This window comes from Lepidochelys olivacea (assembly GCF_965140295.1).
Source record: "Lepidochelys olivacea isolate rLepOli2 genome assembly, chromosome: 1".
NCBI lineage: Eukaryota > Metazoa > Chordata > Testudines > Cheloniidae > Lepidochelys > Lepidochelys olivacea.
The window spans coordinates 123,242,589-123,260,968 of record NC_140411.1 but is presented as its reverse complement, the minus strand read 5'-3'; the positions used below and the strand labels follow the sequence as shown (position 1 = coordinate 123,260,968).

The 18,380-nt window shown below is 42.0% G+C and overlaps 1 protein-coding gene across 4 annotated transcripts in view; it reads right to left on the bottom strand.

The window, feature by feature from the left end:
- Nucleotides 1–3,389: 3,389 nt before the first annotated feature.
- Nucleotides 3,390–18,380, bottom strand: part of GABRA5 (gamma-aminobutyric acid type A receptor subunit alpha5) — an 86,211-nt gene continuing 71,220 nt past the window's right edge. For all 4 annotated transcript variants that reach the window (XM_084637311.1, XM_084637312.1, XM_084637313.1 and 1 more), the window contains 3 exons: nt 8,432–8,584; nt 6,588–6,799; nt 3,390–4,873 (listed from right to left, as the gene is read on the bottom strand). In XM_084637311.1, coding sequence (XP_084493437.1) covers nt 4,571–4,873; nt 6,588–6,799; nt 8,432–8,584 — 668 coding nt within the window. In that variant the 3' untranslated portion in view covers nt 3,390–4,570. The remainder of the gene's footprint in view (nt 4,874–6,587; nt 6,800–8,431; nt 8,585–18,380) is intronic.

Below are 18,380 nucleotides of genomic sequence, written 5' to 3'. Positions count from 1 at the left end.
CTGTAAGAGCTTGGACCAGTTATGAAAAAACCATCAGTATCATACCTAGAAACTACTCAATTAAAACCCCAGATATGTAAGTAGAGCAGGAAATGTCGAGGATGACGCGATTAGGTTTATTCCTTTTATTTTGTTATGGCTTGTGGATTCCTCTGTGCTAACCCCAGGTGCTTTTGTTTTGCTTGTAACCTTTAAGCTGGTCCTCAAGAAAGCTATTCTTGATGCTTAATTCTTGTAGTTACTCTTTTAAAATCTAGCAATAGCCTGAGTTCCCAGATGTATTTTCTTTCTTTTTTTATTAATAAAATTTACCTTTTTTAAGAACAGAATTGGATTTTTGTGTTTTAAGAGGTTTGTGCACATGTTGTTTAATTACCTGGTGGCAACAGCTGATTTTCTTTTTTTTTCTTTCTCAGCTCTTCCCCGGAGGGGGCGGGGGTGAAAGGGCTTGAGGGTACCCCACAGGAAGGAATTCCCAAGTGCACCTTCCTGGGCTCTCAAAAGGGTTCTGCACTTGGGTGGTGGCAGCATCTACCAATCCAAGGTCAGAGAAAAGCTGTAGCCTTGGGAGTGTACTACAAGCCTGGAGTGGCCAGTATTAATTTTTAGAATCCTTGCAGGCCCCCAGCTTCTGCACTCAAAGGGCCAGAGTGGGGAATAATCTTGACAGTTCTATATAATAAATTATATCTATTTCGTAATTTATCTTTAACTGCTGTTTCACACAGCGCAGACATCTTTTACTGAGCTACCAATAAAGATGCCAAATCTTTTATCCCAGCTAATGAGGCCGAGTCTAACTCTGATACATTTCCACCTCAAAAGCCTGTTGCCGTAGCATCTTAGGACCTTACAGATGTCTTTTAATGTCTTTAGTCTCAGAGCACCCCTGCAAGGGAATGACATGGTGTTATCCCCATTTCACAGGCGGGAACCTGAGATTCAAGGAGACTTATCCAGAGATCATAGAGCAGTGGTCCCCAAACTTTTCAGGGTCACTTCCCTCCTTACCCCTGTTCCCCCGCTGGAACCAGGGCTGGGGCTCCCAGGGGTGGAAGTGGACAGGGGTAAGGGGAAGAGGCTGGGGCTGCAACTGGGGGCAGGTCTGGAGCCAGGGCTGGGAATGGAGCCAAGACCAGGGGCTGAGGCTGGGCTGGGGATGAGTCTGAGGACAAATCTGGGAATGGAGCCACAGCAAGGGGGTGCGGCTGGGCTTGGGGTGGGGCTAGGGCTGGGACCAGGGCCAGGCTGGAGTTGGAGCTGCAGCTGAGCTGTGGTCAGGGGCCATAACTGGAGTGGGGCCAAAGCAGAGCTGGGGGAGGAGCGAGGCTGGGTGGTCCTCCCTCCCCAACCCCAGAGGGGGTGGCCCAGGGCCTGCCATGCCCCCCCAAACATTCCTAATGTCTCTCCTAGGGGGGTTCACCCCTCATTTTGAGGATCTCTCTCACAGAGGAAGTCTGGGGAAGATGAAGTAACAGAACCTTGCTCTCTTGAGCCCCAGGCTAGTGTTCTAACCTTACACCACAGCCCATCAGCCTATATGAAAAGTGTGAGCTTTTTTCCAAGGTGTATTATTTTAAAGTTTCCCAAGTGTAAATTTCATCTGTCCATTTGGAGGTTCTTGCAATTCTTCAAACTCTCAATGACTTAGCACCATCCATAAACTTTCCTAATTTTCTTAAAGTGAAGTGACCGTTAGTCACTAATAGATTAAACACCACTGTAGGCAGTCTCTGTTAATTTCTCTCTCCCCTATGGTGTGGTTATTAATTGTTTTTGTCCTTGTACATATTCTCTTTTTAATGCTCAAGACTTTGTCCTCAGACCCCAAGATATTTCCTCCCTCACTCCCACCAGTATTCTAATATTAAACACCTCTTACCTTTCTCTAGAGGTAAATCCTCTCTAAAGCATAGAGGGGGTAGGAGAATGCAGTTCACACCCATCCACCCATATATTTTAAACATCAACCAAACTCCTAGAAACTTTATACTAAAAAGAAACCAGGCAAAGGGCTCAGTCCTGCAAACACTTGATCACTTGAGCAACTTTACGCATGTGACTAGTTCCATCTAAGTAAAGGCAACTATTCATCTAAGGAAATGTACCCAGAGAGGTAGGTATTTGAACTGAGTTTAGGCATGAGAACCAAAAAGTGTAAGTGATCATTCAATGTAATTGTGAGGAGCCCAAGAAAGGATAATTTAAAAATAATCATCTTTCACCAAAGTATCAAACTGAGCCTCTTTTTATAACATAAGAATTAGCACACCAAAACAAAAAGACCTCTTTGGACTCCACTCACTCCTGCACAGGAATAACCCACATAAGGGAGAGGAAACATTGGAGTTGCCACTCACTGAATATCCTACTCGTTCTTCCATTCCCTTTGATCCCAGATGTAGTAGAGCAACCTGGTGCTCAAAATATTGGGCACCAGGAGAGAGGATGCACAAGACCACACTGTAAGGAACACAGAAGAGTAAGAATTGCGAGCACATGTCACTGTCATTCCACCTTCCTCCTCCCCAGTGGTTGCAGCTATATGCTGAAAAAAACAGGGTACTCCTTATGTCTAGGACCCCTTAAATGCATGACGTTTGCAGGAGCCAAGGGCCAGCCACTAAAACCACCCTATCTTTCCAGTTAAAACACTGCAGAGTACACAGCAGAGCAGGATATTGAATCCTGGTCACCTGTGTTTCAGGCTACCACCCTAACCACTGGACCATCTTCCTCTCCACTGTTATTCTGATAGCTTCCACTCTGCTCTTTGGCTCTGTTGGCTCTTGCTGGTTCTGAGAGAGCACAGTTCCTGAAGTTCATCCTGGAACCTCCCTAAAGATGCGATCCTGCAACACGGATGCTAGAGCCGCCAAAATTACTACCCCTTTTGTTTATAATCTGCTGTTTACCTTCAGGAGTTTTAGGGTGGTGAAATGGGGGAGAGATGAGGAAGAAGCCAGAGAACTCCAGACACTTCTCCAACCCCTGGCCTGTCCATTACCTCTCTATGGAGTAGAATCCTTAAAAAGGACTTGCCAAAAATTGTTAGGGAAAGGAGAAGCCTGCAGTACGGGTTGGGCAGAGCCTCCCCAACACACACATTCAGAATGGACTCAGGGCCTGATTCTGCAAACATTGCCACGTCATGAATAACTGTATTTACATATTCAGTAGCTCTACTGGCATCAGTGAGAGGACTCGTATCCACAACATTATTTCTGTGTGTTTGCTTGATTAGGTCCTTAGCTGACTTAAAGCTAAAAATTCAGTATGACAAAGTTTTCCCAAAACAATAAGCCAGAAATGGAGGACATTTTGCAACCAAGTATTGAATGCATTTTTTTTATTTAAACATTAAGAGTAAATTACAAAAGCTACTGGAGCAATGGAGCAGTCATGCCAGACTTCTAAAAAAAAAGTTGAAAACTCAAATTACACTTTCTTATTCATGGTTGAAGCAAAACACATGGGCAGCAGCAAGGAGGTTATTGAAAAGTTTCAGGCAAAAACCAAAATGCCCGTATTGTCTCTGGAAGACCTGGCTGTCATGAAGAGTGGTTTTCTTTCTCTGACAACCCTTTTTGTGTTGGGTGATTGTTTTCTTGTTTTTGGGAATAAGAAATAATCATTATTTCAGAGGCATCTTTGTTCATACAACATCATCTTCTTCAATGGAAGATGTTGGTCAACCTCTGGTTATGTTACCCTAATGAAAGTATATGTTAAGGACATTCATGTTTTATCTGCACAGTATGTTCTTAGTCTATTTTTAAAGATACTTTTGTGCAATGCATGCCTAAGTTTTGCAATAAAAAATGAGAATTACCAGAGAAAAACGTAGTTGGAGTGTGAAAAAACTGACTCTTCGCCCCCCCCAAGCATAAGATTCTATCACCTTTATTTACATTGAGTAGCACCTTGCTCCTCAAGCAGTCCCACAAAAATCTATGACCCAGATTCTCAGGTGGTGTAAATTAGCATAGTTCCATTCAGCACTAGGTACTATGTCAATTTCTACTGGCTGAGAATCTGGATTGATGGGGTGAGTTGTGGAATAAGGTGCTACTTGGAGAGAGTAAGGGTGGTGGAATGTGACTCTACATGAGAATTATTACATTTACAACCTGCATTATTCACGGTACCCTATCAGATGACAATAATGGAGCATTTCTGTAAAATATAGGTTACGCCTAAGTATGTATGATGTACTTTGGACATATAAAAACTTCAGATATGTAATACACTTGAACAGTTAAAAATATAACTTACTTTATTTATAAACTATCAATGTAAGATACTGTGCAGCATAGAAGCCATGTTCTATGTCTTCACTTCTGTTCTTCTAAAAAGATCGATGGCTGTAATTATTAATGTCACTGTCTCTGAAACATCTGATGTTACATGTAGAAACAATCAAGGCAATATTATTTGTACATATTATTAAACATGCAAAAACTTCCTGAAGAATATTGCTCAAATATAGAAAGTTTTCTGGACTTCATATTCTCCGTGGTAGTGTTTGCTTTATTAATATGGCTCACGTGTGGTTTTGGAGTCCTTCAGTTTATTTTGGAGAAGTAGCATCTTTAATAACGGGTTCCCTATTCAAATACGTGGCCCAATAGACTAAATTAAAAGTTCCAAACAATACTGGAAAAACTATTCGGGACATTTTGTCAATCTTACTGATGCTGTTATAAGTCTTTTTGCTTTCAGCAGGCTTTTCTTCTGCAGATTTCACTGCAACAGTTGCAGCGCTTGAGATGACTGACGGGGCTGAGTCCTTTGGTACGTTTGGTATGGGGGCTGTCCTTCCAGCACTGTAAGCATTAATTGATTTGTTTCCTAGTAATTGACGTTCTTTCCTCTGTAATATAAATAAGGAAATGCCATTTAGTGTAGAAGGCAGGTGAAAACGTTTTCTCAGGGATTAAACAAAAATGTCAGTTTAGTCGTCAATCACATAAACTGTTCACTAGCTGTTCTCATTTCAAATCCCAACAAACTGTTTATGTCCTGATCTTGCTGCCCTTACTCAGACAAAACTTTCACTGACGTCAGTGAACACTGAACAAGGCCTGCAGGACTGGGTCTCAGACTAGCATGTCAATGAGCAGAATCCTTTATCAATGTGATCCTCGCCCTGGGTCAGTGCTTAAATTGTGCCACGCTTGCCAGGGCTGAGCCCCAGCACCTCTGTGCTTGCTGCATTAGGTCTGAAAGTGGAAAAAAAACTGGTTGAGCCCCGGCACGCAATTGCTTGAACCCAGGCACCTCTTTCATTACAAATTAAACACTACCCTGGGTTTGCACAAGTAAATTTAAAAACCATGAAAAAGAAAAGTTTAGCTACTGCTGATGTCCCAGGGTTCCAGGATGGCTGCCAAGTCACTAACATCACATCACTGACAAAAGGAAACAACATGTGGAGAGCACTGGGGTCCTTTGTAGCTTTTGGCTTGGTATTTAGTTATTTCACAGGGGATTGATGTAAGGTATATTGCCTGCAAATAGGATTTTTCTTTATGGGATCATTTGAAAAAATTCATTAGAATAGCCCTTATTCCTGACAATAGTCACCAGTAAAGTTCCCAGTAAAGTCCTGATGCTGAAAATACTTATACATGTAACTTTCACATGGGAGTAGTCTCAATGAAGTTGACAGGATTACTCCTGTGAATAAAGTTATGCTTGTAAGCATTAAATAGTCTCAGTATTTGCACACAGGGCCTACACTTGTAATAACTCTGGCTATATTGCAGTTGAAGTGTTCATGGTTTCATGCTGTTTTTTTGTTTGTGTTGCATTTATGGTGATTATTGTGGGATCCTGATTCACTGAACTCAATGCGAGTTTTCCCACTGACTCAATAACAGCAGGAATGGACTATCTATATTAATTTTATGCTACCTTTGTTTAAATTCTGAATTTCACTGAACAAAATCCATAGTAATTAGAGCTATTAATGCTGTAACTGATTTTTCGTATTGGCGTTGGGACTGTAGGAAAAAAATGGTTTCAGGTTGATGCAAAAAATAAAACAGTAGATGCTATCAATGAAATGAAAAAAGTTTGGGGTTCTTTTTAACCTTTTTTAAAAAAAACTAAGCATATTTTGAAAGGGAACATGGTTCTGAAATGAAAACATGCTTGTTTTGAAGAAAATGAAACAAAGTGTTTTGATTTTTTTTTCAGCTGAAACTATTTGCCGAATTCAGAATGAATTTGTGAACAGTTTTGGTCAACTTGAAATTGTATTTTCAGTGAATAAAATATTTGCCCCAAAAGTTTTACCCAGCTCTAGTTGTAACATACATTTAACTCCCTCGCAGTCATACTTCCAAACACAGATCAGTTCATATGTACAGTAGAGATGAATGTTTCCTATTCTACCCGACAGCATATGCATTAAAAAAACCCCAGTATGCCCTGCAAGTTATCATTTGAAGAGCAGTGACAGTGTGACACGAGTGAATTAAATCCATTTTTATGGAGCAGTGGCAAATTGTACAGTCAGTTATTTGTGCTGTGCAAGGTAACTGATTCTTATTCTAGTCATTCAAAAAGTATAAATTAAGAACCTTGATTTTTGCAGCTTCCAAAGCTTTTTTGCCATCCCACGCCCAGCTTCTCTTTGTAAAATAGTTGACTGTTGCAAATTCAATCAGCGCAGAGAATACAAAGGCGTAACACACAGCTATAAACCAGTCCATTGCAGTCGCATAGGCCACTTTTGGCAAGGAGTTGCGGGCACTGATACTTAAGGTGGTCATGGTAAGGACTGTAGTTACTCCTTTAAAAAGAAAAAAAAATAAGTTTAGGGTTCTGCATGAGACTTGGAATGTTTTGTGACTTAGGCCCTGATGCCTAAGCAGTCGTAAGGAAATAACTGTTTGTATAACATTTTAGAAGTGCATGGTACTTTGGTGATCAATAGAAAAACAAGGTCCCTGCCCTGAGGACCTTATTTCTGACTTCTGGGGCACCCAGCTCATCTTCAATTTCTACATATTGAAAGAACATTTTAAAAATTGTATGCATAAAGATTAGTGGTGTTAATCAGAATCTTACTTATTTTATTCATTCATGTTGATATGTGGTACGTTTATAGCAGCCCTCATTTATAAAGAAGTACATTACAAAATCTGCTATCTGTGTACTGAGGAATTATTGTAATCTTTGGACTTTCTAATACTTGCAGGGATATGTTTGTGGAAAGATCCATGTAAATCCTATAATCTTTTTCCTTCTGGATTTCAGCCAATATAGAGCATGAACTTTGTAGAACAACCTAACAATTATCACAGGTAATAAAGAGAAACTTGGAAGTCACTTTACTAGGATTGTAATAACTAAACTAATTAGCAGTAACTGCAGTAATAAGGCAAGATTTCAATATTCAGAGATAAAAAACCAACATAAATTATTTTCAATAATTAATTCCCAACCATTGTAGGTGTCCGATCCTGCTGCCACTGATATTAATAACAAAATTGTTACTGATTCCACTCAGAAAAGTCTTCGCCTTCCAGTTTGTACTCAAAGGAGTAAATTCTACTGTCAGTTACACCTGTGTAAATCCCAAATTTCCACTGATATCACGGGATTTTAAAAGGTGTAACAGAATGGAAGTAGGTCCCCAATCCTTTGGCATCATGGTAGGTAGTCTCTGTGTTGTCCTGGCCCATCTCATACTACTGATTTTAAAGCAAAATGCCTGACTGATGTCAGTGGAGAGTTCTGTATAAAAATCAATAGCAAGATTTGGCTCCCTGTTACTAGTGGGAAAACTGTCTTTTGGACAAAACTGATTTTTGCACTCCTCCCTTTCCCAGCCACTGCGTTTTCGTAATGCATCAGTCTTGGGTGTTTACTTCCTGCTTACAAGCAATCTTCTTGTGATAATTCAAGTTGTTTAGCGATCCCAAAAGGATTTTACATATTAAACATTCTGTAATATGGATACAGTTTGTAAATGAGTAATTATATTAATTTGTATTGATGATAATAACACCCCTATTATCATCAGTACAAATTAATTGGCACTAATTAACCTCTTTTATGATTCATCTAGATCAGCACCTTGAAACACAGACACACTAAAACTTTTGAAGAAAAATCAGTGTTTTCATTGCTGTGTCTAGAGATGTATTAACCCCTCCCCCATTAAAATAAAAACACACAGATTTTATTTCTTCTTCCCTCACCAACCCACACTTAATTCTTGTGTAATTTTCGTCAGTGCTGAATCAAAGGACTTGGAAACATGGTAGGAAGAGAGCCTATGGTTTAAATTGGTTCAGAAGTAGGGGGAACTGAAATCACCAGGAATAGAAATAGATCATAGTAAACTATTTCCTTATACAGTCACCCCTTTGAGTAAGACAATCCTTTCATAACCACCACAAAGAAGTGAAATACTCACCGAAGACAGTTCTAGCAGGAACAGACTCTCTGTTTAGCCAAAAGGACACTTGCGATAAGATCACGGTCATAACGCATGGAAGGTATGTCTGGATGACAAAATAACCAATCTTTCTTTTCAGGTGAAAATGTGCAGTCATAATAGTGTATTCACCTAGAAGGAGAAAAATGCAGTGGTGGGAAAAAGTCAGACCATGCCTGAAACTGATGGATCCTGCTGATTTCTGTGCCCAAGTCCTCAAATTCTATCACCAAATGAGAGAACACACTCAGCCATTTCCACTGCACCAAAAATGTCTGGTCTTCCATGCAGCCTAGCTCTGCAATGCTGGAAAAACCAGGATCCGGAACATACATCCTGCTGATGTTTGTACACATGCCTCCAGAATGACACTGCATAATTAAACAACACAATGAACTGCTCCTACTGTATTAAAAAGTTTCAGAATCTGGCATGTTCCAGTGCCACAAGGCTGCAGAAATTTGGATAGGTGACATGAATTCTGTTAGATCTGGCCAATTTTTGAGTCCTGGGCCCCAAATTCCACCACCAAAATAAAGAGTAAATCCAATTGGTCTTAGTGCATCAAATAGGTCCAGAACCAACACATTCCAGCAGTACAATGCTGCAAAAAACAAGATCTGCTACTAGGATCCAACCTGATCCTGACAATTTTTGCAGCCAAACCTCCAGATTTCTACTAAGGAAACATGACCAGACACTCCTACTACATTGAACATGTCTAAACTATGGCGTGTTCCAGTGATGCAGCACTGCAAAAACCTGGATCCAGAATTTGGATCCCACTGACATTCCACCCCACAATCACAGAATACTTCCCACCACTCCTAGAGCACCACACAATTTGGCATGCTCTAGCACCAGAGCCCTGCAAAATCCTAGATCTCAGACATGGATTGTGATGGAAAGTTTGAGCTGTTTTGTCAGTAGGCAGCGGTGCATGAAGACTACTGCAGCCTATCTTTAGCTAGCACTGGAGACAGTCTACATTCTTTTTTACCATAAAGTTGTAGCTGTTGCTAGCATCCATTTTGCCTCTATCTCTGGCTGACTAATCGGGCATGGTTTCTGAACAGAAACAGCAGAATTTTGTCAAAGTGCCTAAGTTTCATGCTCCAGAGAGCTTCAGCTTTGATGGAGCAGACTGACCTGACTGGAAGGATTGATTTACAGGTTTTGCATTGCAACTAAACTCCAGAAGGAGAAGGGTCTGGTACAGTTGTGTTCCTTAGTCTATGCTTCGGGCAGGGAAGTGGAACCCATCTTTAAATCCTTCACCTTTGAAGAGGAGAGCCACACTGTGGTGCTGGCTGTGCTTGATGACCTCCATGTAATGTGGCTGATGAGTGAGCCTGTTTCTACCAGCATGTCCAAAAACCTGGGGAGTCTGTGGAATTGTTTATAAGAGGCTTGTATGACATGATAGAAAACTGATATTGAAGACAAAATGGAAGAGCACATGAGAGACAGAGTACTGACTGGCATTTTAGACAAGGGACTGACAGAGAAACTGCAAATGAGGGAAGATTTAACCCTTCACACAGTAGTAGAAATAGCAAGATAATTGGAGACTATTAAAAATCCAAATAGAGGCCAGTGGCCACTAGAAAGAAACCTAGAGGAAGTAACTTACAAACAGAATCACAATAGGAGATAGAGAACGACTGCAAAAACCAATTATAATCAATCCTCAAAGGCAATGTGGGGTGAGCCCTAGGCAAAATATAAACACTTTTCAGACTAGCTGCACAAAATGTGGGAAAGATCACAATACAAGAGGTGATTGTTTAAATAAAGGAGGCAAATGCTGTAAATGCACAAAAATTGGCAATTTCATTTAGCCAGAGAGAAAGAGCTAAACTGACTCCATTCATCACACTATTTGAGACATTTTGCTTTCAAAGATTGCATTTCAGGATTTCTAGTGTTCCTGAAAATTTCCCAAGAAAGATGGCAAAGCTATTAGAGAACATAAATGGGGTCATCCTTTTTAGGGACAACACATCAATGGAAGAACATAACAAAATCTTCAGTGAAGTCCTGACCTAAACCACTGAGTCCTGACTCAAGCTAAATAAAGAAAAGTGTGTTTTCCAAAGTTAATTTTTGGGCCAGTTAATAAACAAAGATGGAATTAGTCCTATCCCCGAGAAAGTAAAAGTAATTAGAGAACTGAATCCACCAACAAATGTACCAGAACTGAGACATATACTGGAGATGGTAAACTATCATGGTTGATAGCTGCAAGACTTTTCTACAGTGACAAAACCACTGAATGAACAACTAAGGTCCAATACTTCCTGACTCTGGGGCCCAAATCAGGAGACTGCCTTCCAAAGGGCAAAGAAATTATCTTTAGAACTGAGGTAGTTAAATTCTACAATGGTCAGTGCAGATATCAGTAGCTATGGCCTCGGTGGTGCGTTATTGCATCTACATGGATCTGAATGGAAGCCAATTGCATTCTGCCCTCATACACTTACAGAAGAAGAAAAATTATATGCATAGAATGAAAAGGAGTGCCCGGCAAGTGAATGTGCATGTGAGAACTTTTTACAGATACATGTGTGCGAAGAGACTCAAATAACAACACCTATACCCGACAGATCCTGGAAAAGGCTAGCACCAAATTTGTGCGAATTTAGAGGATATCATTAGTTGTAGTGGATTATTTTTCTAGATATACTGAAATAATATATTTGAAAGATTCAACAAATTGTAGTGTTATCAAGAAATAACAAGCACATTCGCCAATTTTGGTATATCAGAACAACTAGTGACAGACAACACACCACAACTGAACTTCAGTCATTCCAAACCAAATGTGGTTTTGAACTGATCACTAGCAGCCCACATTACCCACAAGCAAATGGAGAGTCTGAGAGGGCTGTACAGATATCCAAGAAAATATTGAAGCAGGAAGATCCATTCCTTGCTCTACTGAGCAACAAGTCTCTACTGTTAGTAGCTACTGGCTATAGCCCTACCCAGCTCCTGATGGGAAGGAAACTCAGGACTGTTCCAACCCTGGAAAACAATCTAGCCCCAGAGTGGCCAGACCTGAAAAAAGTAGCCAAATCAGATCAACAAGCAGAAAAAGCTTATGAACACTTTTATAACTGATGACAGGTTTCAGAGTAGCAGCCGTGTTAGTCTGTATCCGCAAAAAGAACAGGAGGACTTGTGGCACCTTAGAGACTAACAAATTTATTTGAGCATAAGCTTTCATGAGCTACAGCTCACTTCATCGGATGCACTCAGAGAATTGCCTGTTTGTGTCAAAGTGGATAGAGTAGAAGGATGGAGAACTTCAGCTGTTGTAAAGGAAAAGAATACCTTGCCCTGATTATACAGTATTGAGACAGACCATGGAGAGTTCAATAGAAACCGTCAACATCCTCAGTTTGTTCTAGAGGCTGAAAAATCCACAGAATAAACTCTACAAAGTGCAGGTGTGGAATTAGGAGAAAAAGATTCACCTATTCCAAACTTGCCAGAGACAACCCTTGTAAATAGAAGTCAGCCTAGCCACCAACTGTTACTCATTCTGGCCATATAGTTGAAAAAAAAAGTATGATTTAGAGATGAGTAACAGACAGATGTATGTTGAGAAAAGTAAGTTAAAAAAAAACAGTTTTAGAAATTGTTAAAATGCAGAAAAGAAAAAAGAAAGAGGGAGAGCTGATGGAAAGTTTAAACTGTATTACAATGTTTGGTCACTAGGTGGCACTGTGTGAAGACTATAGCTGCATGTCTTTACTAAATGTTGGCGCCAGTCTTCTTTTAAAATTAATTAATTATTTTTTAAATTATTTTATTTTATTTTTAAGTTGTTACTGGTGTCTATTTTGCCTCTGTGTGACAATCCTGACATAGATCAAGCTGGATCCTTCTCATTTTGGCACACAAGACTCCAAATTCCACCATCTACACAGAGAACACATACAGCTGCTCTGACTGCACCAATACATTCTAGATCTCTTTGCATCCATCCCTGTGCCATCCCTGGGACCTATCAAATCCTGCTGATATTTGGACTCAAGACCCCACAATGCACTGCCAAAACAGACAGTCCATAGCTCCTCTCCTAATATGCCAGATAAATCTAGAACCTGACCAGTCCTGGCACAAGACTGCTGCAAAAACCTGTATGTGGACCTGGATCCAGGCAATTTTTGGCCTCCCAATGTACAAATCCCTCTACCCAAATATAGACTATTGTTGACCTCCTACTCCATCAGAAAAACCAAGATGCTGACACACTCTGGTGCGCAATTTCAACAACCACATCCTACAATTTGATCCAGCTAATAATTTGCTCCATACTTACAACTTTACCGTCGAAATAGAGGACAAGTAGAGCCACTCTTATTCCAGTATAGATTGGTTTAATCATGTGATAAAACTGCTGAATTCTGCCAGATCCTGGCATTTTTGGCCATGCCCCCAAAATGTATTTTCTTCAGAGACAAGTGCAGCATAGACCTTTACCACTTGAGCTAAAGGACTAACTACAAATATTATATTTGGTAGCATGCAATGATCGTTATCCTCTGCAGACCAGCTCTAAAGGAGGATGTATAACACAGTGAAGCTATCTTACATGTGCATGTATGGCCATATTTTACAGACAGCACAGCTGAGTAGTTAGAATAGGCAGATTATTTGTGAGACACAGTGTGGTTAATTGTCTATGGTTTTGCTAGTATAGCTATACTGGTATGTTATGCTGCCAAAATGCTCTTACTGTGGGTACAGTTTATATCAGCAAAACTGTGCTTTGCACCAGTATAATTCATTCCAGCCCCTCTGTGCAAAATAAGCTGTACCAGCAAACTCACAGTTTTGCTGGTGCAACTGTATCTACCAAAGGGACTTCTGCCAGCACACCTATGTCAGTCAGGGCGCACACCTCTTCACACACCTGACCAACAGAACTATGCGGCAAAGCTGTGTTGTGTAGACCAAGCCTGAGATGTGGACCTGCCATATCAGAGATCTGGCATCTAACCCCAATTTGTGTAAGCTCGCAGTGGGGTATGAGGCTGTGGGGGTACAATAGTTCCGGCTACCTGTGACTGCTGATACTATTCTGAGGTGTAAAGGCTGCCTCTGTCTCTAATGGTCTCCGTGCGGAAGTGGTTATAGTAGCTGGGAGAGGCCAGCAGAGTCTGGAGGAAGAGCAGTGTGGAAACTGCCACACTGCTGCCCCCAGTGTAGAAAGACTCTTCACCTTGTTGGGGCAGGAGAAGAGCGGTGCAATTTAAGAAGCCTGCCTGACTCCTCCTCATGCAGCTGCCCACCTAGTGCTGTTTTCTGCTCCTATAAACCCTCTCTAAGACCACTGTGATGTACTCGACACGTGGCAACCCTTTAAAGCCACCCAGTGATTGAAACTGATGCTGGATGTGGTGACTTGCCTGGTAAGCAGAGTAGCTGTCTTTGAGCATATACAATAGGTGCTCCCTGATCTGCACTGGCTGCTTATGGCTTTCCAGATAAATTTAAGCTCTTCACTTTGACCTATAAACCCCTAAAAAGCTCAGGACCCATCTACCTGAAAGAGTGTCTCAACCCTTGTGCCCAGGGAAGGGCTCTCTTCTGGCTTCTCACTTTCTTGTGAAAAGGATCCTGGAAGAGTGCTGGGGAGAGGGGCTGGGAGAAGGTCTGCTGTAAAATGAGGTAGCATATCCCTATAACTGGATAATTTCCTATACACATTGATTTGTGATAATCCCACACCTGGTATGCAGGATTTTTTGGTGCTCTACACCTGGCTGCATTTTTTTTTAAATTACAAATTACAAAACCCAAAGTACTTGTTTTCATTTGAAAGGCCAGTCATGGCTGATTCACACCCTACCTGTCATTTCTTACATAGTATTGAGACATTGGTCCCCCCATGTCCACTCCACCAAAGATGCCAGTTTTGCCCATTGTTCAGTTTTCCAATAAGTACCTCTGCACTTTCTCCCATGCTGCCTGTAAAGGTGTGGGTTATTCCCACATGCCCCTTGTGGTCCAGTGTGGCACTGCAAGTATGCCCCACCTTCATTTCCCGAGATGGGGGTAGCAGTCAGTTCCCTTTCCCAGCTTGAGGGGATTGGGGTGGGGGGCAGCTGTTGGCTTTGTACTGTCCCTTAAAGGGACAGTACACTCTTTCGCACTGCTCTTACACATGGAGGAAGCTTCCCATGAAATTTGCATTTTCTCAGCAGCCACAATGCCTGCAAAAAACTCAACTGGGGATGGGGAGAAGCTGATGCTCTGTACCACTACTTATTATGCTGACTGGTATTGTCTCATTGTTACCTTGGGCTCATCCCAGCCATTTATTGTATCCACCTGTTGGCTCTAGCATTACACTTAGAGTGAAATTCTGGCCACACTGAAGTCAATGGCAAAACTCCCGTTGACTTCAGTAGGGCCAGGATTTCCCTTTAAGACTTAAGCTCTTTGGGACAAGAACTATTTTTGTTAAATGGTTGTACAGAGCCTATAACAGTGGGATGCCATTCTCAACATCAGTAATCATAAGAAATAATTAATAATAAAGAATAAATGGAGCTGCTGCATTTTTTCTGTACTTAGCTGGTAGAATTTTTGGTCTTAGAGCTGATATAGCTGGATCCAAGTGCTGGCTATGTGATTTTGTGCTGCAACTGTGCCAAGTTGCAGAGGGTCTACATCAGTGGTTCCCAAACATTTTAGTAAGGCAACCAAACAACTGCATTTTGTATTTTTTTACGACCTATCCAGGATCCAAATTTAATGGGGGAGGGCAAAATCATAGGCCAGTGTCCTCCTCCACCGCCACCTCCTCACCCTGCTGAGAGGCTTCTGACCATCTGCAGCAGCATCCTCTACCCTAGCACCACAACCCTACTCCCAGAGAGGTGCAGAGGGAATGCCCCAAGGTGTGGGGGTCTGGTATTTGAAGAGTTTGCTCTGCACTCATCCCACAGTGATGACTCCTTTCTTACAGGGCTGGGCCTAACTCCCTGCTCTGGGAGTTGCAACCTGGCACACAAGGTCACAGCATCACTCTGTCCTGATGGAGGGGCGGCTGGGACATATTTGAGTGAGTGGCATTGCGACCTGCCCATTTGGTGTCAGTGCCACTCAGGTTTGACCTATGCCATCCCTTGCAGTACCACTCAGGTATGGCTTGACCACTCCTCTGTCATGGGAGAGGAACAGCCAGGTCAAACTTGAGTGGCACTGTGACCCTGTGTACCAGGTCACAACACCCAAAGGGGGGTTGCTAGGCCCAGTCCCATGAGACAGAAGCTACTTGTGCAGCGTGAAGTGCTGGGCAGGCTAACTCTCCAACTCCCCTGCCCCGGGCCTCTCCTCCACACTGATCCCATGACCCATTTACATCCTTCCCACGATGCAGCCCATCCTTTAGGAGACATTGGCTAAGATTTTTTGATGGATTAGAAGTTGCTACATTTAAAAAAAATCATTTAGATAATAGAATTTTGGAGAAAGAATATGGCTAAAAATTGGCAGGCTCCAGTGGGATCCCGACCAATGTTCCCTCTAATTTTTGACAGGTCGTGTGCATAAAAAATTTATGCTGTGCAAATTTTTGTGCTTCTGTGCAAATGTTTGTGCTCGTGGTGTTTAGCCGTGTGTGTGGGGTTTAGGCTCTGTGTGCGCGTGCACACGCGCACAGCTTAGAGGGAACAGTGATCCAGACACCAGATACATGTTTTTCATATGCTATGAGTCTGGATACATCAAGGGCCCTTTTACCAGTGGTAGAATGGTGGCTACACCTGTAGGCTGAGGCCTGGGGTGAAAAGAAAATGGCAGGTTCTGGCAGAATACAGGTATGTCAGATCTGTGTTATTGTGTCGTTGTTGCACCAGACCACACTTGCCTCAGGATACACCCAGGGTCTGTAATTTTTTGGTACAGGTAGAGCAGCTGGCTGTGTTCTGTATTTAGATATTGGAATTTGGGGCAGGAGTGCAAAAATTGGCAAAATCCAGCACAATCTATGTTTTGGGTCTGGGTTTTTGTAGTGCTGTGGTGCTGCAATGTGCAAAAATCCAAGATCTTTGGTGCAACAGAAGTGGCTGGACTTGTTCTCTCTTTATTTGTTTATTTGCAGGAATATTTCGATACATACAAGTGGCTGGATGTGTTCTTTATGTAGGAAGTGGAAGTACTGGGGCTTTGTTCTGGTTTTTTGCAACACTGCTACATGGGGAATTTTTTTGTGGCAGCCCTGTTCTCTATATAGCCAGTAGAATTTGGGGGCTTGAGTGCCAAGATTAGGAGGATCAGGGTTTTTGCAGCATGCCAGTGCTAAAATGTGCCAGATTCCAAGATTTTTTTGGTGCAATCTAACTAGCAGAGTATCTTTTTTTCAGGCAGAACTTGGGGAGCTGAGTGCAAAAATCAGTAGGATCCAGTAAGACTGGTGCAGATGCAGATTTTACCTCTTTCTAAAAGGCATCCGCTTGAAGCGATAGCATAAAGGGTGTGTAAAATTTTTATATACCCAAACATTTCCCCCCATGCAATTGGAGGGGTTGTGCAGTTTGACATGTGGTCCAAAATATATCCAAAGGATCCAAACTGTTGGATTTGTGCAATATTCTTCCGTCTTCCGCTCCCTCCCCAAACCCGCGCCCCCCACATTCAACAGTTCTGTACAAAGGAGAAATGTCTTAAACATCCGATCACAAGTAACCCTGATTACCAGCCTACTGTGAGCTTGATGAAGTACAGAAAAGCCATCACTGACTGATGCTTTCCCTGTGTAAAATCGGATTTTTGTATTTTGCTAATCCCTGGTTACAATCTGTGTCCTGCTCTTTGCGATCCACCCTGCAATCAGAATCCAGCCTGCCCAGATGCAACCTGGGACATTAAAAAAATTCTTGACGTTGGAAAACCGTAATTTATTAGCCTAAATCTTAGGGAGGGGAGGGGAGGGGATTTCTGGGCACAAACTTTTTGATCCCTCCGAGGATTCTGCTGTTTCCCTTAGGTTGAGGAGTCCAAGGTGCCTACCACGGTAAAACGGAGAAGAGAAAGTGGCCCAGAGCTGATACCCTGGAGTGTCCACTGCCTGCTTTGGATTTTTTATTTCTCCCGGGATCAGGGCGAGTTTCTAGGAGATGCCCCCATACATCCTCTGGATCTTTTTCTTGGTAGTTTTGAAGGCAAGAGGGGAGCTGCCATTCATTGCAGAAAACAATGCAGCTATGATGGTGAACTGGTAAGGAAACATGTCTTTGTTCTTTAATGAGAGGCAGCTTGCTTTCCCCAGGGGGCTCTTTGCTATTAGGGGAACAACTGTGATTATTTCTACATGCACATCCTGGCTGCTGATTCTCTTGGCTTATTTAGCAACTGTTTTATGGATATTGGAGGGGTTGGGAATGATTGGAGCATAATTTTGGAGGAAAGCGGAGCATAACTTTGCTTTGTGGTTGCCTTGTACTGTGCAAGATTGCCCTAGCTTTAGGATTGTTTGGAGAGTAAACAGCAAGCCCAGTTGGGCTCAGAGTGGGCCCCACCTTCCACCGGGCTGTTTGTTTGTTTGTTTGTTTAATTTTGAATAGAGAGCTTTAAGCACCTTCATTCCTTAATGCTACCAACCTTTGTGATTGTGAGTGTGTGTGTGGGTGAGAGAGGTTGGGGATAAGGGGGTTGTGCGCATGGTAAAGTGCCCTAAATATCCCTTCCAAGGATAGCACAGGTTACCAATCTGGTTTACACCTTCTCCTCAGAGTCTCAAATTAGATCTCAGAGCCTGTCATTTATAGCCAGTGATAGGAGGTGCCAGGTCCTCAAAATAAATATGTCTCAGTGCTTTACTAGTGTTAATTTCTGCCAGAGCATTGTTCAAATCTGCATTCTAAAAGTCCTCTGTGAATGAAGCCACGGGGGAAGGGGATGGCTTTGT